At 50.6% G+C, this 24,078-nt stretch overlaps 1 protein-coding gene across 1 annotated transcript in view; it reads left to right on the top strand.

Annotated features, from left to right (window-relative positions):
* RAP1GAP2 (RAP1 GTPase activating protein 2) overlaps positions 1 to 18,479 on the top strand; it is a 158,398-nt gene extending 139,919 nt beyond the window's left edge. Inside the window, exons 18-24 of the mRNA XM_011947515.1 lie at positions 680 to 798; positions 6,564 to 6,677; positions 6,926 to 7,040; positions 7,513 to 7,639; positions 12,528 to 12,604; positions 13,132 to 13,170; positions 14,126 to 18,479. Of these exons, the coding sequence (XP_011802905.1) occupies positions 680 to 798; positions 6,564 to 6,677; positions 6,926 to 7,040; positions 7,513 to 7,639; positions 12,528 to 12,604; positions 13,132 to 13,140 (561 nt within the window). The 3' untranslated portion in view covers positions 13,141 to 13,170; positions 14,126 to 18,479. The remainder of the gene's footprint in view (positions 1 to 679; positions 799 to 6,563; positions 6,678 to 6,925; positions 7,041 to 7,512; positions 7,640 to 12,527; positions 12,605 to 13,131; positions 13,171 to 14,125) is intronic.
* Positions 18,480 to 24,078: the final 5,599 nt, after the last annotated feature.

Genomic DNA, 24,078 nt, shown 5'->3' with positions numbered 1-24,078 from the left:
TCAAACTCCCACCACTCATTGTCCGCTGTGAGGCCGGGCAGCTGTCCAAAGCAGAAGGTGTCTCGGCTGCCCCCCGTCGCCTGTTGGTGCCTGTGGCCCCGGCTCGGCAGCTCTCAGCCTGTCTTGTTATTGGATCGCCTGCGTGGCTCCATTTGTTTGTGAGGAATGAAGGAGAGTCAGGAGTCCTCACCCTGCCAGTGATTTGCTGGATGACCTTGATGAAATCTCACTCTCTGATCTTCAGCTTCCTTGCTGGTAAAATGAGAGATTGAACCAGGTCCCTCTAGGGCCTCCCTGGCTTTGTGCTTCTCAGTCTGTGTCCCCTCAGAATTGTTCTGACCTTCTCAATATGGTGGGCCTAGCCCTGTGTTCCTCCACCAGAATTATTCCAACCTTCTCAATATGGTGGGCCTGGCCCTGTGTCCTCCAACAGTTGTGGTCTTTGGTGGATCATGACCTGGGACCACGAGGTTTGACTTAACACAGGGGAAGAGGCTGTGACTGGCCTGAGTCTCCAGGTCTCAGCTCCAATTACATAGATCTCAACCTTCCTGACTGCCTTGCTATTTTCTGGGGTCTCTTCCAGACCAGGAGCCATTTGTAGACCAGGGAGGGCGATGAGGGGATAGGAGAATGGTGTTTGGGCTGAGGGCATTCATTTTGGCGATTTCATCGGCAGCCTCCAGTGGTGGCGGCAACGGCGAAGAACCAGTCACGGAGTCCCATCAAGCGACGGTCGGGACTCTTCCCCCGCCTGCACACGGGCTCAGAAGGCCAGGGAGACAGCCGGACACGATGGTAACTGTTGGGAAACCCCTACCCCAGGCTGACTTGCGGGGTCTGTCAACCCCTTCCACTGCTACAGCTGTTCTGTGCCCTACCTTGCAGGGAGGAGCTTTGCTCAGCTTTGGGAGATGGCCCTGCCTTCAGGCACCTGTGTGTCCCCTGTCACTCACTCAACGCTTTATCCGAAGAGGCTGACTTGGCCAGTCTTTGCATGGGACTTTCCAAAGTTACTCTTGCAGCATTTTGACCCAGGCTAGAAACATTGCTTGGGTTCTTATTTCTTTGCCTCCCTTTTCAACACTCACTCAAATGGCCTGTCTTAGGGGAGCCTTGCCTGATTCTGCCAGGCAGAGTTAATTACATCTTCCTTTGCGCTTCTAAAACGTTCTGTGCTTTTTTCTTTTTAAGCAACTCATATATTACATTACATTGAACCTGTTCTTGGTAATTGTCTTTCTGATTCTTTTAAAAAAATGAACACACGGTACTTGTACATATTTTTGGGGTACGTGTGATATTTTGATAAAATGCATAATGATCAAATCAAGGTAATCGAAATATCCATGATCTCAAACATTTATCTTTTGAGTTGGGAACATTCAAATTATTTTCTAGCTATTTTGGACTATGTAATACATTATTATCAGCTATACTCACTGTATTCTACTATTGCACACTAGATCTTATTTCTTCTATCTAACTGTATTTTTGTACCCCTTAACCAACCTGTCTTCATCCTGCCCTCCCCTGCCCCTTCCGAACCTCTGGTGACACCTGTCAACTTTCTCCATGAGATTCACTTTTTTAGCTCCTACATATGAGGGAGAACATGCGATATTTGTCTTTTTTTTTTTCCCCTGAGACAGAGTCTCTGTTGCCCAGGCTGGAGTGCAGTGGCACCATCTTGGCTCACTGCAACCTCTGCCTCCTGGGTTCAAGCAGTTCTCCTGTCTCAGCCTCCCTGAGTAGCTGGAACTACAGGTGCATGCAACCATGCCGCCTATTTTTGTAATTTTGGTAGAGACAGGGTTTCACAATGTTGGCCAGGCTGGTCTCCAACGCTGACCTCAAGTGATCCACCTGCCTTGGCCTCCCAAAGTGTTGGGATTACAGGCGTGAGCCACCATGCCTGGCCATGGTATTTATCTTTTCGTGTCTGGCTTTCACTTAACATAATGACCTCCAGTTCCACCCATGTTGCTGCAAATGACAGGATTACATCTTTTCCATGGGTGAATAATATCCATTGTGTATATACAAAATATTTTCTTTATCTACTTACTGTTGGTGGACACTGAGGTTGATTTTGTACCTTGGCTATTGTGAGTAATGCTGCAGTAAACATGGGAGTGCAGACATCTCTTCCATATATTGATTTCCTTTCTTTTGGATATATTTACCCTGCAGTGGGATTGCTAGATCATATGGTAGCTCTCGTTTTAGTGTTTTGAGGAACCTCCATACTGTTGTCCATAGTGGCTATGCTAATTCACATTCCCACCAACACTGTGGGAGCATTTCCCTTTCTCTGCATCCTCACCAGCATTCACAGTTGCCTGTCTTTTTGATAAAAGCCATTTTAACTGGGGTGAGATGATAGCTTCTTGTGGTTCCTGTGGTGGGGGCAGATGTCACAGACTCTAAATTATTAAAGACAAATAATAACAGATGTCAGGATATGGAGAAATGGGAACCCTTGTTCATTGCTGGTGGGAATGTAAAATAGTGCAACTACTTTGGAAAACAGTCTGGCAGTTCCTTAGAAGGTTAAACATAGAGTTATCACGTGACCAAGCAATTCCGCTCCTCGGTATATACCCAAGAGAGTTGAGAATGGTTGTCTGTGAAAAAAAGTTTGCATTTCCTTGATAATTAGTGATGTTGAATGTTTTTTTGATATACCTGCTCGCTATTTGCATGTCTTCTTTTGAGAAATGTCTATTCATGTTTCTTGCCCTTTAAAAAGCATGTTATTTGTGTTTTTGCCATTGATTTTTTTGAATTCCTCATATAGTCAGGTTATTAATCCTTGGATGGATAGTTTGCAGATATTTCCTCCCATTCTGCAGATGGACTCTTTACTTGGTTGATTGTTTCCTTTGCTGTGCAGAAGCTTTTTGACTCGATGTAATCCCATTTGTCTATTTTTGCTTTTGTTGTCTGTGCTTTTGAGGTCTCATCTAAAAAGTTTTTGCCCAGACAGATCAACGTCCTAAAGCATTTCCCCAATGTTTTCTTCTAGGAGTTTCTTTGTTTCATGCCTTAGATTTAATCCATTTTGATTTGATTTTTATGTATGGTGAGAGAAAAGGGTCTGGTTTTATTCTTTTGCGTATGGTTATCCAGTTTTACCAGCACCACTTACTGAAGAGACTGTCCTTTCCCGATGTATATTCTCAGCACCTTTGTTGAAAATGAAATGATCATGTGGTGTTTGTTCTGTATGGTTAATGTGATGTATCACCTTTGTTGATTTGTGGATGTTGAACCATCCTTGCCTCCCTGGAACGAATCCCATGGTGAACTGATCATGGTGAATGATCTTTTCGATGCATTGATGAATTCTGTTTGATAATATTTTGTTGAGGATTTTTGCATCTGTGTTTACCAGGAATATTGACCTTTTTGTTGTATCCTTGTCTGGTTTTAATGTCTTCTGATTCTTTAATCGGTGAGCCCATTTGTTCTTTATTTCAGCAACCAACATTTCTTGAGTGGCTGCCATGTGCTGGGCACAGTGCTGAGTGCTCAGACAAGTGCTACAAAACATATAAGCCTGACCTCCAGAAGTTCACAGTCTTGTAAGGGAAAGGGCAGCATTTGATTGACTTCCAGATTCCCAAGTTGTCTGCCTCTGCCCTGGGTGGTGGTACCATGTTCTAAAGTAGGGCTTGCAGGACAAGAGACAGGGTTATGGAGAAGGATGAAAAGCTCTGTTTGGGACCTGTGCATGGGAGATTTTGTGAACCAACAGTAGAGATGTCCAGGGAGTGGTCAGAGTTATAGGTTTTTTAAAAATTTTATTTTCCTTTCTTTTTTTTTTTTGAGGCGGAGTCTTGCTCTGTCACCCGGGCTGGAGTGCGGTGGCCGGATCTCAGCTCACTGCAAGCTCCGCCTCCCGGGTTTATGCCATTCTCCTGCCTCAGCCTCCGGAGTAGCTGGGACTACAGGCGCCCGCCACCTCGCCCGGCTAGTTTTTTGTATTTTTTTTAGTAGAGACAGGGTTTCACCGTGTTAGCCAGGATGGTCTCGATCTCCTGACCTCATGATCCGCCCGTCTCGGCCTCCCAAAGTGCTGGGATTACAGGCTTGAGCCACCGCGCCCGGCCTATTTTACTTTTTTTTAAATTATTATACTTTAAGTTCTGGGATACATGTGCAGAATGTGCAGGTTTGTTACATAGGTATACATGTGCCATGGTGGTTTGCTGCACCCATCAACCAGTCATCTAGGTTTTAAGCCCTCCATGCAATAGGTATTTGTCCTAATGCTCTCCCTCCCCTTCCCCCAACTCCCCGACAGGCCCTGGTGTGTGATGTTCCCCTCCCTATGTCCATGTGTTCTCACTGTTCGACTCCCACTTATGAGTGAGAACATGCGGTGTTTGGTTTTCTGTTCCTGTGTTAGTTTGCTGAGGATGATGGTTTTCAGCTTCATCTGTGTCTCTGCAAAGGACATGAATGCATTCATTTTTATGGCTGCATAGTATTCCATGGTATATGAGAGGCCTTAACTAGAGAAGGAGAGTTGGGAGCCAGTAGGGTAGAGGTACTGATTAACGATGGCTTAATTAATATGACCACCAGAGAGGCTGAGTAGAGTACTACATTTAAGGGCAGAAGGGAAGGTGGTGAAGGGAGTACCACATTAAGGGAGAAGGGAAGGTGGTGAAGCTGACTGGGAAGGAAAGATGAGAGAAGAGGAGGAGGAGATGGAGTCTCCGAAGCCAGAGGAGGAGAAATTCCCAGAAGGAAGGACATCTGTGTCAGACACACAGAGAAGTCCAGCACAGTGAGCCAAACCCCTGGACAGATTGACAGGAGGTTATTAGCAACCTCATGAAAAGTGCATTGAGACACCACACCTCTAGGATAGCTTTAATCAAAACGACAAGTAGTAACAGAAGTCAGAGAGGATATGGAGAAATGGAAACCCTTGTTCATTGCTGGTGGGAATGTAAAATAGTGCCACTACTTTGGAAAACAGTCTGGCAGTTCCTTAGAAGGTTAAACATAGAGTTACCATATGACCAAGCAATTCCGCTCCTAGGTGTATACCCAAGCGAGTTGAGAACAGTGGGCCATGAAAAAAAGGAGTCCACGCGTATAACCAGACACAGATACTCATGGCAGCACTACTCGCCATAGCCTAAAGTGGAAACAGCCCAAATGTCCATCATCTGATGAATGGATAAACAAAACACCTTCTATCCATAAAATGGAATATTATCGCAGTAAAAAGGAATAACGTCCTGATACAAGCTACAACATAGACAGACCTTGAAAACGTTATGTTTTAACATTTCAGTTTCAATGTTAACATTTTGATGTTAAGTTTAAGAAGCCAGACAAAAAGACCATAACATATGATGTGATTCTATTTACATGAATGTCCAGAAGAGTTCAATCTCCAGTGATGGCTTAGGGATTGGGTGGGAGTTTCGGGGAGAGGACTAGGGAGTGATTACAAATGGTTCCAGTGTTTCCTTTAGGGGACCAAAAGGATTCTAAAATCAGATGGTGGTGATAGTTGCACAACTCTGAGTGTACTAAAAGCCATTGCATTGTATGTATACTTTAAATAGGTGAATTCTGTGGTATGTAGATTCTGTCTCAACAACTCTATTATTTAAAAAGTTCTTTGACGGTGGTTCATGCCTGTAATCTCAGCAATCTGGGAGGCTGAGGTGGGCAGATCACTTGAGGTCAGGCGTTTGAGACCAGCTTGGCCAATGCAGTGAAACCCCGTCTCTATTAAAAATACAAAAATTAGCTGGGCATGGTGGTACGCACCTGTAATCCCAGCTACTTGGGAGGCTGAGGCAGGAGAATCGCTTGAACCCGGGAGGCGGAGGTTGCAGTGAGCCAAGATCACACCACTGCACTCCAGCCTGGGCGATAGGGTGAGACTTGGTCTCAAAAAAAAGTGCATTGAGGACATGGCCATCCTGTCCCCAACAGCCAGCACGGGGGCACTATGGGCACTGCCCATGGTCTTCGTTAGGCTGCAGGAGAAGGATATTCTTGGCTGAGAGTCGCCATTGCTTCCCAGCTCCCAGGGCAGCCTCCTCATGTGGGTCCCAGAACTTGTATTCTAGTCTATATGAAGGGCGGCTCCCTGGAACCTCCCAGGAGTCCATGTGTATTGGGTGGTTCCTGCGGGGGGGTGGGTGTCATAGACTCCACCATATTCCCCGCTCCATTCCCCATGGGCCCTCTCTTGACCCTTAACTCTGCCAGGTGTGATGGCCAGCTTGGGTGAGAGAGATCTGGGCTAGAGGCTGTCAAGCCAGGACTCCTGCTTGGCAGCTCTGGACTTCACCGTGAACCTAGAACAGTCCCTGTTGTAGGGACCAGGAAACCCCGTAGTGTCTGCCGTCTCTGGGGGGCTCAGGTGGGAAAGGACGTCCTGGCGGTGATGCTTGGTGGGGGTGCTCTGACCCACGGCCCCCCACCGTGCTGAGAACTGGCTGGCAGAGGGGTCTGCCTGGGGCTGGGGATGGGGTGGGAGTTGAGGGCTGTCTCCATGGCCTCACTCCTTATTTCCATTCCCTCAGTGACAGCACATCCAGCGCACCCAAGACCCCGGATGGTGGACACTCCTCTCAGGAGATAAAGTCTGAGACCTCATCCAATCCCAGCTCTCCGGAAATCTGCCCCAACAAGGAGAAGTAAGAGAGTGAGGGTGAGGGAAAGGCTGGCTTCGGCCACGTGGAGCCCTGGAACACGCTCTCTGCCTCCTGGCCAGCTGAGAGTGACCATCTCCTCCTGCCTCTGGAACTCTCCAGAACACAAAGGCTGACGGGTGGGGGCGTGGGGAGCCGCCAGAGGACAGGCTCAGATTGGTCCCGGGCAGGACCCTAGGGATGGAGGGCTCTTGCCTGTGACCCACGCTGGCCTCGCTTCCTGTTCCCTGCAGGCCCTTCATGAAGTTGAAGGAGAACGGCCGCGCCATCTCCCGCTCCTCCTCCAGCACCAGCAGCGTCAGCAGCACCGCAGGGGAGGGCGAGGCCATGGAGGAGGGCGACAGTGGGGTAGGTGTGCCCCGTCCACCCTTGGGCAGGCACTCTGGGGCGTCCGCCAGCCACCCTCCTTGCATTAGCACAGCACTGTGGATCGAAGCCCACTTCGGTCTTTGCAGAGGAAAGGGGAAAAATGGAAACAAGAGGCGGGCTTTTCAGCTATGATCACCCCCTGGGCGCAGTGGGTGAGGGGACGTCTCTCTTGGAGTGACATAGCAGCCGCAGAGGGTAGGGGCCAGACCCGATGGCGCCCCTGCCTTGGACTGGAGTGGTGAGTGGTCAGTGCTCCAGGGGGCTGGCTCAAAGGTCCTTCTTGGAGCAGGAGAGCTTGGAACCAGGGTCGAAGTCAGCAGGAAAGAAAGAGCAGGCCCAAGTGGGGAGTGGGAGGCAGCGGCTGTCCTGGGCTTGTGGGGGCTGTCTCAGGCCTGTGTGGGCGCGGCTGCCGAGGGTGGGCTGGCCTCGCTCACCCGGCCTCTCTCCTCAGAGCAGCCAGCCGTCCACAACATCACCCTTCAAGCAGGAGGTGTTTGTCTACAGCCCGTCCCCGAGCAGCGAGAGCCCCAGCCTGGGGGCAGCGGCCACCCCGATCATCATGGGCAGGAGTCCCACAGGTCAGTGGCGTCTGGTGGGGTATGCGACGTCGCCAGGAGGGCAGGCTGTGCCCTGTCCACTGTTGGTAGGGCCCCAGCCATGCTGCACTGGCCAGTTTCTGCTCCTCCCCCGACTGTGAGGCCCTCCGCGCTGTGAGCCTGCCTCATCTGTTCATCAGTTTTTGTTTTTGTTTTTGTTTTTTTGAGACGGAGTTTCGCTCTGTCACCCAGGCTGGAGCGCAGTGGTACAATCTTGGCTCACTGCAAGCTCCGCCTCCCGGGTTCATGCCATTCTCCTGCCTCAGCCTCCCGACTAGCTGGGACTACAGGCGCCGCCACCTCGCCTGGCTAGTTTTTTGTATTTTTTTTTAGTAAAGACGGGGTTTCACGGTGTTAACCAGGATGGTCTCGATCTCCTGACCTCGTGATCCGCCCGTCTCGGCCTCCCAAAGTGCTGGGATTACAGGCTGGAGCCACCGCACCTGGCCTGTTCATCAGTTTTAAGAGGCCCAAGTTCCTAACGTCTCCTTACACGGAGAGTTGTGAAACTGAGGCAGAGAGCTGAAGGCCTTGCAGGAGATCCCACAGTGGAGGAGTCGGGATTGGCGGTGAGAAAGCTGAGCAGTTTCCGCTGGCCCCTCTCCCCACCTGCCAGCGCTCCAGGGCCCCTCTGTCATGTCCGGGGTCTTGATCATACAAGAGGGGGAAGGGGTGCAGGGGGAGGGAACAATAGGTGGAAAGGCCCAGAGGAGAGGAGCCAGCGGGTATTCCGGAACTGCACGTGGTTCCTGGCAGCTGGCTTCACAGAGCCAGGCATGAGAGAGGCTGGAGCGTTGACAGGCCGGGTCAGCCCTGGAACCCTGGTGAGGCTTTTGTTCTGCTAGCAGCCGCTGTTCGAGTGTTGGAAGATTTTTTTTCTTTTTTTTTTTTTTTTGAGACAGAGTCTCGCTCTGTCGCCCAGGCTGGACGCAGTGGTACAATCTCGGCTCACTGCAAGCTCCGCCTTCCGGGTTCACGCCATTCTCCTGCCTCAGCCTCCCGAGTAGCTGGGACTACAGGCGCCGGCCACCTTGCCCGGCTAGTTTTTTGTATTTTTTTAGTAGAGACGGGGTTTCACCGCGTTAGCTAGGACAGTCTCGATCTCCTGACCTCGTGATCCGCCCGTCTCGGCCTCCCAAAGTGCTGGGATTACAGGCTTGAGCCACCGTGCCTGGCCTAGGAAGATTCTTAAATAGGGAAAGCACCATCTGGAGTTGAGAAAGACCATTTTGGTTGCTCCAGCTGCTGAGTGTAGAATGGATTAGTGGGGAGTAGGAACGGAGTAGGGGAGGGGAGGGGAGGAGAGGGGAGAGGAGCTGTGGCAGAAGCACCTGGGTCCAGGAGAGATCAAGGAGGTAAAAATGTATGGGCTCAGTAGCAGGGGTTCAGAGAGGGCAGGAGTCTGGGCGTTTTGGGGTTCTGTGATCTCTGCAGTTGGGCAGAGTAGGGGAGCCAGCTCTGGGGAGAGGGTGGGGGCCAGCACCTGAGGGCCGTTCAGGTGGTCCCGTGCGGTGGACACTGCTGGGCGAGTGCTGCGGGTCTCTGCCCTCGTGAGGGTAGCACGGGACTCTGAGCCTGGGTCCAAATCCTGGGTCTGCTGCTCACTAGGCATGTCATTGGGCAAGTCACTGAGCCTTTCTGTGCCTCAGTTCTTCCAAGCAGAAAATGAAGGGAGACAAAGAGTCATGTCTGCCTCAGAGGATCAGTTGTACGAAAATGAAAGGAGCTCATGCTTGTACGAGGCCTGGAACTGTTAACCTCGGTGCTGGTTAAAGAATGGGCATGAGGCCGGGTGCGGTGGCTCAAGCCTGTAATCCCAGCACTTTGGGAGGCCGAGATGGGCAGATCACGAGGTCAGGAGATCGAGACCATCCTGGCTAACACGGTGAAACCCCGTCTCTACTAAAAAAAAAAAAAAAAAAATACAAAAAACTAACTGGGCGAGGTGGTGGGTGCCTGTAGTCCCAGCTACTCGGGAGGCTGAGGCAGTAGAATGGCATGAACCCGGGAGGCGGAGCTTGCAGTGAGCTGAGATCCAGCCACTGCACTCCAGCCCGGGCGACAGAGCAAGACTCCGTCTCAAAAAAAAAAAAAAAAGAATGGGAATGAGACAATAGTGTACTCAGCAGTTCTGAGCTAGGGGGCAGTCTTGCTCCCCCATGGACGTCTGGCAATGTCCGGCGACATTTTTGATTTTCACAATTTCGGAGGGGAGCTACTGGCACCTAGTGGGCAGAGGTCATGAACAGAAGCCGATAAGCAATGTACAGGACAGCCTCCCAACCGCATCAGACAAAGAATTCTCTGACCCCCAATGTCATTTGGTTGAGAAACTCGAGTCTCAATGGTAGAAACACAGGAAGGGCCGATGGGTCGTCAGGGTGGCTGAAGCCAAAATGATCCTGGGGTTTGCACAGCGAAGGGATGTTGCAAAGGGAACCTGCAGTGTCAGAGATAAAGGGAAGATCGTGCTTCCACAGCCAGTGACCCTTTGCCTGCGTGTTTCTTAGTGAGTGGAAGAGTTCTGTGCCTTCTTTCATTCAGCCCCCGGGGGCTGGGCAGCTGCAGAGCTGGGTTCAAATCCTGGTTGTGGCATTGACGGGTCCATCTCTCTGAGCCTCAGTTTCCTCATCTGTAAAATGGGGTCGAAATATACATTCCCTGATTTTATTATTTTTTATTTGAGATGGAGTCTCGCTCTGTCGCCCAGGCTGGAGTGCAGTGGTGTGATCTCAGCTCACTGCAACCTCCTCCCCCCAGGTTCAAGTGATTCACCTGCCTCAGCCTTCCGAGTAGCTGGAATTACAGGCACCCGCCACCACACCCAGCTAATTTTTGTATTTTTAGTAGAGACACGGTTTCACCATGCTGGCCAGGCTGGTCTTGAACTCCTGACCTCGTGATTTGCCCACCTCGGTCTCCCAAAGTGCTGGGATTACAGGCGTGAACCACCGCTCCTGGCCTGATTTTTTTTTTTAATAAGACTTAAATATTGAAAGAATGAATGAAAGTATCTGTAACCAAGCCTGGCTGTCACTTGGTGTTAAATAAATATCAAAGTAAGGAAGGTTTTGAGTAAAGGAATTAGAGAGTCTCTGCAGGTTACTGAAGGTCACCAGGGGCAGAAGGGACCAGGAGCGGGTCTGGTGACTCTTGGCTGGCGCTTCCCACACCACACAGTGATGCTGCCTCTTACACACCTTTTCTCCACACAGTATTTAACTCTGATGGGCTGCTTTTCACCCCCAGCCCACGAAAGGTGTGCTTGGTACCCATAGGATCAGTGTGGTCTTGGGGAGATCTGGGAACCTGTTTGATGCTGTTCGGCTGAGTCTGGGAAGAGGCAGGGAGTAAGGGGAGAGGTGGCCTGACATGTAGTCTCTATAATCTCAGATATCTGATCATGGTCATTTCCTACCTGGGCTTCCTGGGGCCCAGAAGAGGATTGACAGGTTACACAGAGGTGTCATATCCCTGGGGGGAGCTCCTTGATCCGAAGCACCACGAACCAGCCAGCAGCTTCCAGGAAGGCTGCACTAAGCTTTCGATACCCTCGGCCAGGGGAGAACCAGAAAGTCAAGTGGCCCTCCTGCCAGCGGGGCACAGCGGGGAATGTTGACCCTGGGCTCTGCCACCACTCACACACACGGAATTTTATTACACCATGGATGTCAAACCCAGTGTACAAATAAGAGATAGATAATATTCTTTACCATAAATCCCATATGTCCAGCTGATTCTCATAGAATATGCTTTTATATTATAGTATATATTATATATATACTGAACATGTCCTGTTATATATACATATGTATATATAATATATAGTATATATTATATATCTACACACACACATATATATTTTTTCTTCTTCTTTTTTGAGACAGAAGTCACACTCTGTCACCCAGGTTGGAGTGCAATGGCACAATCTCAGCTCACTGCAACCTCCGCCTCCTGAATTCAGGCAATTCTCCTGCCTCAGCCTTTGGAATAGCTGAGATTACAGGCGTGGGCCACCACCCCCAGCTAATTTTTGTATTTTTAGTAGAGACGGGGGTTTCTCCTTGTTGGCCAGGCTGGTCTCGAACTCCTGACCTCAGGTGATCTGCCCTCCTCGGCCTCCCAAAGTGCTGGGGTTACAGGTGTGAGCCACCGTGCCCGGCCATGAGTATTTTATATTAAAAGAACTTCATTCATTCGTCAGTAACATGAGTAATTTCTTTGTTGTATCTGAGAAAAGTTTTCAAAACCCGGAAGGATACTTACTTAGTTTTCTTTTGTGCTATTCACAATGTAACGGCTGCAGACGCAACATGTTTTGAAGTTTAATGTACATTCCTTTTTTTCTATTAGTTCCTTAAGTCTAGACAACAAAACAATAAATCAAGCATGATTTGTAGCACGTGCCAATTCCTGTGGTGTAAATACGCTTGTTGTGGCTGATCTCAAGTTACCGATGTGACGTCCTCAAACATGGACTTGGGAAGAAGATACACTGTAGCCACCATCTTTAGGGTGTTTCTACCACGTGGATACAATAGATGTAAGAGCACAGATAGCGTAAAACAGAAAAACAAGAAGGAAGTGACGAATTTCAAGTATTCATTACCTCTGTTGAATATAATGTATTGAACTGTAAGCTTATATATAATTCAGCTTTTAAAAATGGCCTGAGTTGAACAACCAGCTCACCACAATTCTACAATCTAGGAGTTGGTTCTCCTGGGTCGGCACAGGTCAGCTGGAGCACCTAGTTCTGGTGGAGGGCAGGAGGCCCCCTTCCCCTGGCCTCCCTGGCCAGTCCCCACACGCAGCCCCAGTGGCCTCCACAGCTGCACCCTGCTTTCACAGCCATTCTTCTTTTTCTTAGATGCCAAAAGCAGAAACTCCCCAAGATCAAACCTGAAATTCCGCTTTGACAAGCTCAGCCACGCCAGCTCTGGTGCGGTAAGGCCGCAGTGAACACCTCCCACACCCCACACTCCACTTTCCTGCAGAGGCCAGAGGAAGAGGGCTCAGACATCCCAGAGGGGGCTCCCCCGAAGGAGGCAGGGGAAGCTCTAGGAAGGTCTGGCTCCAGCAGGTGCAGGCCGTGGCTTGGGGTTCCAGCCACCTTGGCCAGAACTCCTGAGTTAGAGCTACACCTCTGGATGCGGCCAGGTCCAGATGTGAGGTGGGAAGGGCTGGTTCCTGGGGCCCCAAGTGCCTTCCTGAGCTCGCCAGACTATCGAGAGCTCCAGGCCCAGATGTGAGGTGGGAAGGGCTGGTTCCTGGGGCCCCAAGTGCCTTCCTGAGCTCGCCAGACTATCGAGAGCTCCAGGCCAAGATGTGAGGTGGGAAGGGCTGGTTCCTGGGGCCCCAAGTCCCTTCCTGAGCTTGCCAGACTGTTGAGAGCTACGTGCACAGAGCCGCCGTGGAAGGGGCCTGTGCTGTCTGGTTATTTTAAACTCTGGTATGGATTTTTGTTGAAACAGGGTCACTAATCTGAAAGCGGAGTCCTTCGCCTGTCCAAGGTGGGTCGAGTGAATGTTTGTCCTGCTGTGGCCGGGAGGGGGGTCACGTGTGTCTTTTACATCAGGGTGCTAGCGGCCTCGTAACCTCAGAACGGCCGGAGAGATGCCGCCAGCTGGGGAGGTCCAAAGAGTTGCCTCGCCCCTGAAGACGTGCGATGGGAAAGGAGGGGCAGATGGCCTGTGTGCAGATGGAAAGGGGGTTCCCAGTAACACTGGACCAGACGTACTAGATAGGCCTCCCTTCCACGGATGGAGTCTGGTTCCCGCAGGCAGAAGGGGAGTTGCCCAAGCCCGCTTCTGACCCAGGAGGGAGGAGTTCCTGAGTGCTGCCTTGCTCCCCTGCCCTCAGGCAGCTGTTCCCTCCTTGTGTCTTTGGCGGAGGCCCTGGGCTGAGGTATGTCCTCCCTCCCTGCTGGGAGATGCCCCTGGCAGTCAGCACTGTGAGGGACCACCCCAGGAGGCCTCTGCCCCTGCCTGCTTTGAGGGGCCAGGCGGTTTCAGGAAAGCGGTCATGGGTCTAGCTTGCCCCCATCAAGGCCTGGATTTCCACTGGGGAAGGCACCAGAGTCCCATCTGAGCCCCCAGCCCTCTCCCCACATGGGGCTCCAGGGATTGGAGTCACAGCTGGAGCCAAAGGGGAGGGTACAACCGAACCCACTTTATGTTCAACCTGATTTATGAAAAAGCAGAAGACAAATGGGCATGTGGACCTTCACCCCCGGCTCCCATCACGCACTCCGGACGCCACTGCCCACCAAAGCCGTGGCTACGCGCAGCTTCTCGGGCCATGCAAGGTGGAGCGCCCTTACGTCGGGTGCCCCCCGCTCCTAAGTGTATCCAATGAGCTGTAGCCGTGGCAAGCGCGTTCCCCACCCCTTCCTCCCGGCGTCCGCATCGTCCCCTCCTTCCTGTACGGAATCTTCGCTCATCGCCTCCTTCCTCCTTGTCTCCTCAGGGAAGCCCCTCTTCTGTCCTGGAAAAGGCTCCTGTTCCAGCAGTTTGGGAGTGCCGCCGATGACCCTGACAGTCCCAGCCCCGCCACCCCCCGGCCGCCTGCCCACAGACGTGCTGTCGGTCCAGGTGTCCCAGTCTGGCCACAGCCCTGCCTCCGCCCTCATCTACATGCCCTCCCAGCACCTCCCATCTCTGGGCGAGGCCTTCTTCCTCAGGTTCCTCCCACTCCTGACCTCCCAGTGTGATGTCCGGGTCCTTTATCATCCTGCTCAGCCTGGAGAGGAAAAGAGAGTTGGGCAAAGGGGGCTGTCGGGGGAGTTCAGCAGTGACTGGGGAGCTGGTCTGCCTCGGAGACAGGGTTGGGGGAGGGAGCGGAGCCTCGGTGAGGGTCTTGGCCATGGGGCAGTGCCCTCCTGGGTGTGGTGGGCTTCACTACCGGGAATGCACTTGGTGGTGGAGGCGTCATGTTCCCAGGAGCCAAGATTCGTAGCATCCTTGAGGCCATCCTGATAAAATCCGGCACGATTGCCCCCCTATCTCTGGAGTTCTAAACCGTCTCTCTGCTTCTGTGCTGAGCATCTTTCCCATCTGCTGACGTAGACCCAGGGCTGCTCCGCCCCTGCTGCCAGTGTCCTGTGAGCGGGGCTCCAGCCAGTTCAAGCTCAGAGACAGAGCTGGATGGGCCGGGACACTTCCTGGACTGTGGCAGGAACTTTGGGTTCCACCCAGTTTCTCCTGATTGTGGCTGCTGTGGAGGGGGGGGGGTGTGGGGGGCAGCCCCAAGGCAGTCTCTTCCCTTTGAGGAGGTATTTTTCCCACAAGGGGGTGGGAAGCCAGCAGTGAGAAGGAATTCAGGGAGAGCGAAGGAGCCAGTGCCGGGATGCTGCTGTGTTGGTTGAGGAGAACCTCAGGGCCTGAGGGCCAGGCTGGAGCCCAGGTCTCCGCTGACAATGGAGGTTCAAGGAAGACGCAGTTACCTCCCCTCCCCACATACACCAGGGGAGAGGTGAGGTGGGGGATGACTTTCGGGTTCTGATCAGGCCCCTGGGTGGGGAAGGAGCACAGTTGCCCTCAGCAGCTTATGCCCCGGAGTCTTGGGGGGCCCAGCCTGGCCCTGGGGCCCAGTCCAGCTACTGTGCCCTTTGGCAGCTGCATCTGGGACTCAACCCCCTCAATCCTATTCCCCTCTCCAGTTGCGGGTCTGTAGGCAGCTGTCACATCTGAAGGGTTCCTGCGACCCGGGTCCCATCTGGGTGTGGTTCAGACCCTGTGACCCACCTGCCACTCCCACCCTCAGCAGAGCCCCCTTGCTGGGACAGCCAGCTCACCTCCAGGGACAACCCTCCTGGCTTCTCCCCCTTCCGAGTCTGCAGCACTGTGAGCTTCTCTGCTGATGGGCCTGGGCTGGGGTTAGGGTGGGCATCCTCCAGGTAGAATGAGCCTGAAGAGCAGCTTTCAGTGCAGACAGGGCTGCGGAGTGACACCGGCTGGGCACCTGCCCCATGACCGATGACAAGGATTTCCAGCCGAATGCTTTATTCCTGTAGGGATCTGGACCTATGCCCAAGATATAAATACTACATTTTTTTTTTTACTGACATTGTGAAATTTTCCCCATAACTTCTGCCATTCAAGCAACATGGTGATCCTTCCTCCCCGCCACGTGTGTGGGAATGATTGAATCCTGTTTGCAGGCTGGACAGGAGCGCTCCCTTCACTAGTACTTTCCCCAAAGTACTAGTCTAGTAAAATTTATTCTTGTTAGAAGGCCAATAAAATATCTATCTGTTTAGCTTTTATGAAAAGTCACCATAGGAGCCCTTACTGCTGGAACGAGGCCCGTACATTCTGGCCGTGTTTTGTTGGCTGGGCTTCTGGAGGCACTGGAAAGGTCAAACTGCATTTCTTTCAGAACAGATGCAGGGCTCTGGCTTGCCTCTCTGGGAAGCCAGCATTACAGTTGCTTGGTGGATGGGCCATGTCACATTGCCATCTGGGGTCCTCTGGGGTTTCCAGGTTGTCACCAGGCTGTCCCATTTGGGAATCCCATACCTGCCTGTCCCCACTGTGCTAGCTGACCCTTGCCGCCTGCTGCCTCCTCGGAGGGCTTTGTCCCTGTCTCTCGAGCTGGTAGGCAGGATGGCTGGGTGGCCCTCAGAGAAGCACAGACCTGAGATGGGGTCTCCACCCCTGGTTTGCTATTGGACTGCTCTGAACAGGATCCCAAATGCCTCTTCCCTCCAGCCACGCCCCACTATCTCTAGAAGCTCCATCCTGTGGCTTCCAGAGTGTGCACTTCCAGCCTACCCAGGGTGCCAGTGCTGAGAGGGAGGAGGACAACAAGGATGGCCCAGCCTCCTCTCGCTCCTCTAGACCATGTGGCAGGCAGCTCGCGTTCCTGGAGGGCTGCTCCCCCCCACTGCTGTCCCTACATCTGCTATGATCTAAAATATCTTTCCTTTTATGCTGCGCCCAGTCTTGGGGCTCAAAGATTTGCTCAAGCCTCATTGGCCCTTGTGACTAGGCTCATCTAGATGGTGCTCCTGCTGGTGTTTGAGGCGTTTCCACTGTGATCTCCACGAGGGGGTGTTTTCCGGGACACATCTCTGGCTCTGGGAACTGCCTGACTCACTGAAGAAACGACTTTTCAGGCACTGTGGGGCCACCCATATACCTCCAGCTCAGTTGATGCCTAAAAACAGGTGCAGAAAAGCTCGCGATCGGTCTTAACGAGAGTGTCTGTCTGTGCCAATTAATGTAAAAATGCCGTTTCTTGAAAAAGATTCAGTGGTTCAGCTTTGTCGGCATCATCTCAACACCCAAGCCTGCTGGTTCCTTTTAGCATCTCATCCAACCGTGTCATCGTCCAGATGAGAAATCTTAGCCCAGGTGAGGGGAATAACGTGCTTGTGGTCACACAGCTGGCTGTTGGCAAAGCTGGGATTAGAACCCTCAACCCGGAGTCCCTTCCTCTGCACCACCTACGTGGTTAGTTGAAAAGTGACTGCGTTCCCTGGGGCTCTGGGTTTTGGGGAAACCAGTTAGCTGCTGCCTTGGCGCTGGCTTGGAGGTGAGCAGTCAAGGATGCTGGTGAAGCCTCAGGTTCTGCTCTTTTTCATCAGAAGGGAGAGTCTCTTGGATTTTTCAGTGAAGACCCCTGGGCTTTGGATGCGGCTTGAATCAAGAAAACGAGGAGGGAAAGGGATTCGGTGAACTGTTCCTCAGTGGACCGGTTCCTCAGCTCCAGCGTGTCGTGGGGGTGGAGGCCAGGGAAAAAGATGCTGTTCGCCGACCCTTGTGCTGTTTCCAGCATAAGGAAAAAAGCTTCCTTTTTCCTAAATTAAGAGGCGAAGTGGTCAAAGAAAAACTCTTCATTTCTCCCTGATTCTTAAACGAAGGTGGTTCATAGAAACCCAGGCTCCCGTGACAAGGCAGGACAAGAGCCTCTTTTACTTCCTCCCTGACCCTTGAAGGTGCCAACTCAAACACTACCTTTCTTATTGCTTTCGAAGTCAGTAGAGACGCATCTGTTTTGAGCAGTCGGGGGTTCGAGTCGATCTCATGGCTACAGGCGGCCAGCAGGGACCAGGCCAGTCAGCCATGCTCAGGACCCCTCGGCTCCTCCCCCAGCCTCTAGCTACCCCTTATCGAGGCAAGGGGAGGCCAGTAAAGTTTGCCAAGGCTGATCCTGCAGCCTGGTGGGGCTGGCTGGGGTATTCTTTCACCAAGCCCTGTTTTACCGCCAGCCCCTTGTCCACCCCGATCCCACGTCTCCCTCCCTTCAGCCGGACCATGTGCCCCTTTGGGAGGGGGAAGACAAGCCCCACTAGGGCCAAGGGCAGCAGGGCCCTGCCGAGTGAGAGGCTGTGTGGCAGCGGCTCTGTCCTGTGCCTTACCAGCCCTGGGGAGGGGGGCATTTGGCTGGCAGACTGGAATTTAATTGCCGTCGTCTTTGATTTTGTGACATTTCTGCTTGGCAATGTGAAACCCCCCTTCCTGCCCCTTAGCATGCGTGCAGCTCTCTCTTGCCTTGGGTGTTACCCTTGGACACTCCAGCTCGGGGACTGCCGGCATGTGAGTGTGCAGATTCCCCTGTGTGGTCGAACCTAAGAACTGTGGCTTGGAAGTGATGCTCCACGTGACAACGACTTTCCTTTCTTTCCTCTTCGTGAGGAGGTGATTTGTAGACCCCAACTGCCTATGTAATGTAAATAATGTACATTTAATTTATTGCTATGGTAGCACATTGTATTTGTTAATGTACAAAACAAATTCTAAAAGGTTGACAAATGTATATTTTGTTGCTTAAATGTGTCTTTGCAGAAATTGACAATAAATAACATATTTTGTGTCCATCAGGGTTCAGACTTCTTTGCATGGGACCCTGGGCCTGGGGGTCACTTTTCAGTTCACTGGAAGTTGCATATTCTCTGGCCAATAGATATGTTACTTTAGCCTCAAACGTATTTTTAAACATTTACATTAACTGTTGATGTTTAAAACACTGATGACAATTAGAAAAGTGGCCGGGCATGGTAGCTCCTACCTATAATCCTAACATTTTGGGAGGCTGAGGCAGGAGGATCTCTTGAGCCTAAGGATTTGAGACCAGCCTGGGCAACATAGCGAGGGCCAATGTGTACCAAAAAAAAAAAAACCCACCAAAACCCCAAAAAACGCTAAAAAATTAGCTGGGTAGGTGGTGTGTACCTGTGGTCCCAGGTATTCAGGAGGCTGAGACGGGAGGATCACTTGAGCCTGCGAAGTCAAGGCTGCAGTGATCTGTGAATGCACCAATGCACACCAGCCTGGGCGACAGACTGAGGCTGTGTTTCAAAACAACAGCAACAACAAAAAGGCTGGGTGCAGTGGCTCACGCCTGTAATCTCAGCACTTTGGGAGGCCAAGGTGGGCAGATCACCTGAGCTCAGGAGTTCGAGACCAGCTTGGGCAACACGGTGAAACCCCGTCTCTACTAAAATGCAAAAAATTAGCTGGGCATGGTGGCACATGCCTGTAATCCCAGCTACTTGGGAGGCTGGGGCAGGAGAATTGCTTGAACCCAGGAGGAGAGGTTGCAGTGAGCCCAGATAGCGCCACTGCACTCCAGCCTGGGTGATGGAGTGACACTCCGTCAAAAAAAAAAAAAAAAAAAAAAATTCAGGAAGGCCACCGGGGAGTCCTCTAGCCAAAGCCGTCACCTGGGGAGCCCCGCATATCACAAGAAAGAGTCTTAAATTACCCTCCCTGTTAGACTTGGTCATCGAGTGGGAGCAGCTTGTAGGAAGGCTGGCTTGGCTGTAGTTCTAGTCCAACTCAAAGCTCGAGTACTGGTGGGTTGGTAACATAAGTCCCAGTCTAAGTCTGAGCACCTCAGAACAAGGGGCACTGACCCCCGAGGGCAGGAAAAGGTGGATCTCCACATGGCTCGAGCGGAGAGAGCTAATTTGCCTTTCCTCCACTTTTTGTGTCAGGCCCTCATCAAACTGGATGATGCCCAACCACAGTGGTGAGGGTGGGTCTTATTTACTCCGTCCACTGGTTCAAGGGCTCATCTCTTCTGGAAGCCCCTCACAGACACACGCAGAAATGTTTTGCTTGCTATCTGGGCATCCCTTAGCCCAGTCAAGTGGACATGTAAAATTCACCACTGCAAAAGTCAAATGTCCTCCCTGCTTCGTGGAGCCTGTCCTCCTCTTACATTTCCTGGGGGAATGAGGTGTTGATTTTATAGCTGGTTCTGGTGAGATGGTGCCGTTCTGCAGTCCTGGGGGGGCTCTATGGCTGGTTCCAGTGACCTCAGTGGTCTTCTCGATTTGAAATGGGAAAATTTGTTGAATCCACCCAAACCCTCAACCACGGAATGGTACACCCGGTGGTTATGGCACTCGCTGTTTATGAAAACCAGAGTTAAGTTCCAGAGAGGAAGACTGAGACATCATTTTGACACCTTAGGGCAAGGATCCTGGGAAGGAGACATTAGATGGCTATATCTTCAGGCAGCAGTGATACGTGTTGGAGTAGCTGCAGACGGCCACCCTCAACTTCAGACTTTCCCCTGCCCTGCAGAACAGATACTGCTCCCACCTGGAGAGAGACCTTCTTTTCTAGCAGTTCAGCTTTCGGGTGCATAGAAATTACCTGGAGATACTGTCAAAATGCAGATTTCAGGCACTACTGCAGAGATGAATGGGTCTGCGTGGGGCCCAGGAATCTGCATTTAAAATAAGCATATGGGGGATTCCGCTGCAGCATTCCTTTTACTTTGGGAACCACTGATCCGGTTTCCAGTCTCTATATAATCCTGTCTCCTATGATGGTAATCTCAAGCCCAGTGAGACAGGGGACCCGAGAGGCAACCATCCCCTATGTAAGGGAATCTTTTTATCCTCATCACAATCTGGAAGAGCATCTTCCCAGCAAGACATACGATCTTGCAGGAAAAGGAAAGGGAATCACTGGGGAGAACCAAATAGAGAAATGTACATAAAATATGAAATTTTCTGGGAACAGTTTAAGGCTAAAATGTATTACGGTTGTGGGAATGACACGAGCATCCCGTCATAAGAAACCCTGAGAGGAAAGATGAGCATCATGCAGGAAACAAGAAATTTGGTGAAAAGAAAAAATCAGATCCTGAAAGAACTAAAAATCAAGTTAAAAATGAAAACAGAGATAAAGCCGCCTTCCCCAAACCGATACAAATGATCAGATGTGACGTGAGACTGCGGAAATCTACCAGCAACCCAGAAACAAAACGTAGCTGCTGGAAAGAGCCATTGCGAACACGTGTGCATGAAAAGCATCCCTGTCGCTAATGTGTTAAAGCCAAAATCATCTAGTAGTTACAGCAGATAAGCTAAAGAGGCTGGGCGCAGCGACTCACACCTGTAATCCCAGCACTTTGGGAGGCCGAGGCGGGTGGATCGCAAAGTCAGGAGTTCAAGACTAAAGATACAAAAAATTAGCTGGGCGTGGTGGCGGGTGCCTGTAATCCCAGCTCCTCGGGAGGCTGAGGCAGGAGAATTGCTTGAACCCGGGAGGCGAAGCTTGCAGTGAGCCGAGATCACACCACTGCACTCCAGCCTGTGTGACAGAGCAAGACTCCATCTCAAAAATAAATAAATAAATAAATAAACAAACAAAAAATGAGTTGATGAGTTGACTCCATCAAGTGAAATAATAACACAAAACAGCTTCTATCAAAGAACTAATAAAAACAAGCTGCAACATAACCAGCTCCACATAAAAATGTACAAATGAATAATTAGACACACACCAGTGAGACTGTTCTAGGAAAGGCACAGACGCTTCATAAGAAAGATGGTAGAACGTTTGCTCAAATTATTGGGTCAAATGAATTTTATGGATCCTTCTGCAAGACATTCCATTAAAAAATTAAATATGAGACCAGCAAGGAAGTCTTTATGGCCTTGTTCTAAAATGCCGATTGCTGGGTTTTATAAGAACTTATCACTAGTAAGAAATATGAGGAAAAATCCAGGGAACATGGATGATGGGGTCCAGGTGAAATCCACCTCTGTCACTGAAAGTGTGATAGTGAATATAATGGAGAGGATTTTACCTTTTTTAGTTACAGAATTTTCCACTAAGAGAGTTTCTAAAAACTAGGAAGGATAAAACTTCAGTAGAGACAACTGTAACCTATTACAAGGACTCAGCAATGATAACATTATCTAAGATTTTAATTTAGTGACTTTTTATTGCCAGCTACTATTAACTATGATGACTTTGTTGCAGGGGTTGAACCCAGCTCAAACTACTTTAAGCCAAAAAGGGGAGCATCTGTTAAAAAGATACAGGAGTGCCTCCTGTTCTCAAAGGACAAGGGTGCGTCTGTACCGCATGAAGGACAGCAAAGGTTGTCAGCCCTCAGGCTGTCTCTTGCCTCTGCTTTCTGTTTTTTGTTTTTTTTTCCTCTGCTTTTTGTTTTTCCCTGTGCTTCTCTGTATTTATTTTCTTTCTATTAGTTGTTGGCATTGTCTTTATGGATTTGGGATGACTTTTTGTTTAGCTTTATTCTTTCCTGGAGGACCAGCTGAGCCAATCTCAGCACCAAATTTTCCCTTCACGGTCTGGACTGTGAAAATGGATCTGGGCCCTTCAATATGTTTCCGTGGTCAGCTGGCATCATGTTACGCTTTGTCAGTAGAGGGTGCCAGAGAGACACTGCAGGAGGGACAGAGTTTCATCTCCTGGTTCTCCAGTGCTTGCTTGGCAACCTCTTAATGCCCACTTGGCTCTTGTAGCACATGCTGCATCTGGGGGTCCGGTTCCTGCAGGGTGGGCACCTCTGCCAGCACCAGGTTCTTTCAGGGCACACAGCCTCTCCAGCACCCATTCCCTGCAGGGCATGACAGATGGCAGCACCCAATGGCTAGCTGTTTCTCCTGCCAGCAAACCCTTCCTGTCAGCTGGTCCCCACCAAAGTGCCCTGGTAGTCTTGCAGCAGAGGATCTCCAGTGAGACACCTCCCTGTGAACAGAGAGTGGGTTTCCAGTATGTTTCCCTGGTGTGGAACCACAGTGACTTTTCCACCCAGTGACCCAAGGCCATCCAGGGCTGGATCGTAGTCCTGGCAGTGGGGGCGGGCAGCTCTTCCTTGGGTGCTCTATCTCAGCCTTAGGGGTGGAGGCTGCTCCTTATTCCTGCGATTCCTGTATTTGTTAGAGTTGTCTTCGCTTATTAGTAGCCAATCCCTCAGTACTCCAGTCCCCAGCTATAGTTAAGAATTTTTTATATGAAACTTTCCTATTCAAGTTACTGCATGGCTTCTCTCTCCTGATTGGACCCAGGCTAACGGAGCAGCTTTCGCAGTTTCTCTGGCGAGAGCATTTCTGTAACACATGAGTCCACATCTCCCTCATTTAGGAGGGAGTCCAGGGCCAGTGTCTGGTTCTATTTCTGAGTTCCATGAGGGAGACTCTGATCAGCCCAAGAGGGGTCAGGTGATGACCTCCTACTCTGATCAACTCCACCCAAGGGCTGGACTTGTGGGTGCCACAGATAGCCCCGTGGGTGACGGGGGGCAGTTAAAGGGTTCTTGTGAGCTGGCTCATTCCCAGTAGGTGTCTACTACAGAACCCTGTTTATTAAAGACAAAAGGGGTGTACGGAAAGCTGGGTTATGCTGATAACCTAAAAATACCTGACCATTTCATGAACATGGGAAGAGTGGCAGTGACGCGAAAGTAAAACCGACATTGCAAAAGCTTCTACTGACTTTTGTTTCCTGCTGACTTTTAAAACAACATTTATACAATTTTGTCAGTTGCACTTCAATAAAACCGGAAAAAGAAATTAAATGGTACAGCACAAGAACTTGTACGAACATTTTTCTATGCACCAGAGCATTTTGGTTAAATTTTTTTTTTTAAATTTCAATGGCTTTTGGGGTACAAGTGGTTTTTGGTTACACGGATGAACGGCATAGTCACGAAGGCTGAGATTTTAGTGCATCCATCACCCAGGCAGCAAACATTGTGCCAAATATGTAGTATTTTCCCCCTTACCCCCTCTCTCACCCTCCCGCTTCTTAGTCTACATAGCTCATTATACCACTCTGTATGCCTTTGCGTACCCATAGCTTAGCTCCCACTTATAAGTGAGAACATTTGGTATTTGGTGTTCCATTCCTGAATTATTTCATTTAGAATAATGGCTTCCAGCTCCATCCAAGTTGCTGCACAAGACGTATTTTGTCCTTTTTATGTGGCTGAGTAGTAGTCCATGGTTATATATATGACGTTTTCTTTTCTTTTCTTTTTTAAATTATCCTTTAAGTTCTGGGGTACATGTGCAGAACGTGCAGGTTTGTTACATAGGTATACACATGCCATGGTGGTTTGTTGCACCCATCAACCTGTCATCTATATTAGGTATTTCTCCTAATGCTATCCCTCCCCCAGGCCCCCACCCCACAACAGGCCCCAGT

Source organism: Colobus angolensis, unplaced genomic scaffold, assembly GCF_000951035.1.
Source record: "Colobus angolensis palliatus isolate OR3802 unplaced genomic scaffold, Cang.pa_1.0 Scaffold267, whole genome shotgun sequence".
NCBI lineage: Eukaryota > Metazoa > Chordata > Mammalia > Primates > Cercopithecidae > Colobus > Colobus angolensis.
The sequence above is the reverse complement of the archived record's forward strand: the minus strand, read 5'-3'. Positions and strand labels throughout refer to the sequence as shown.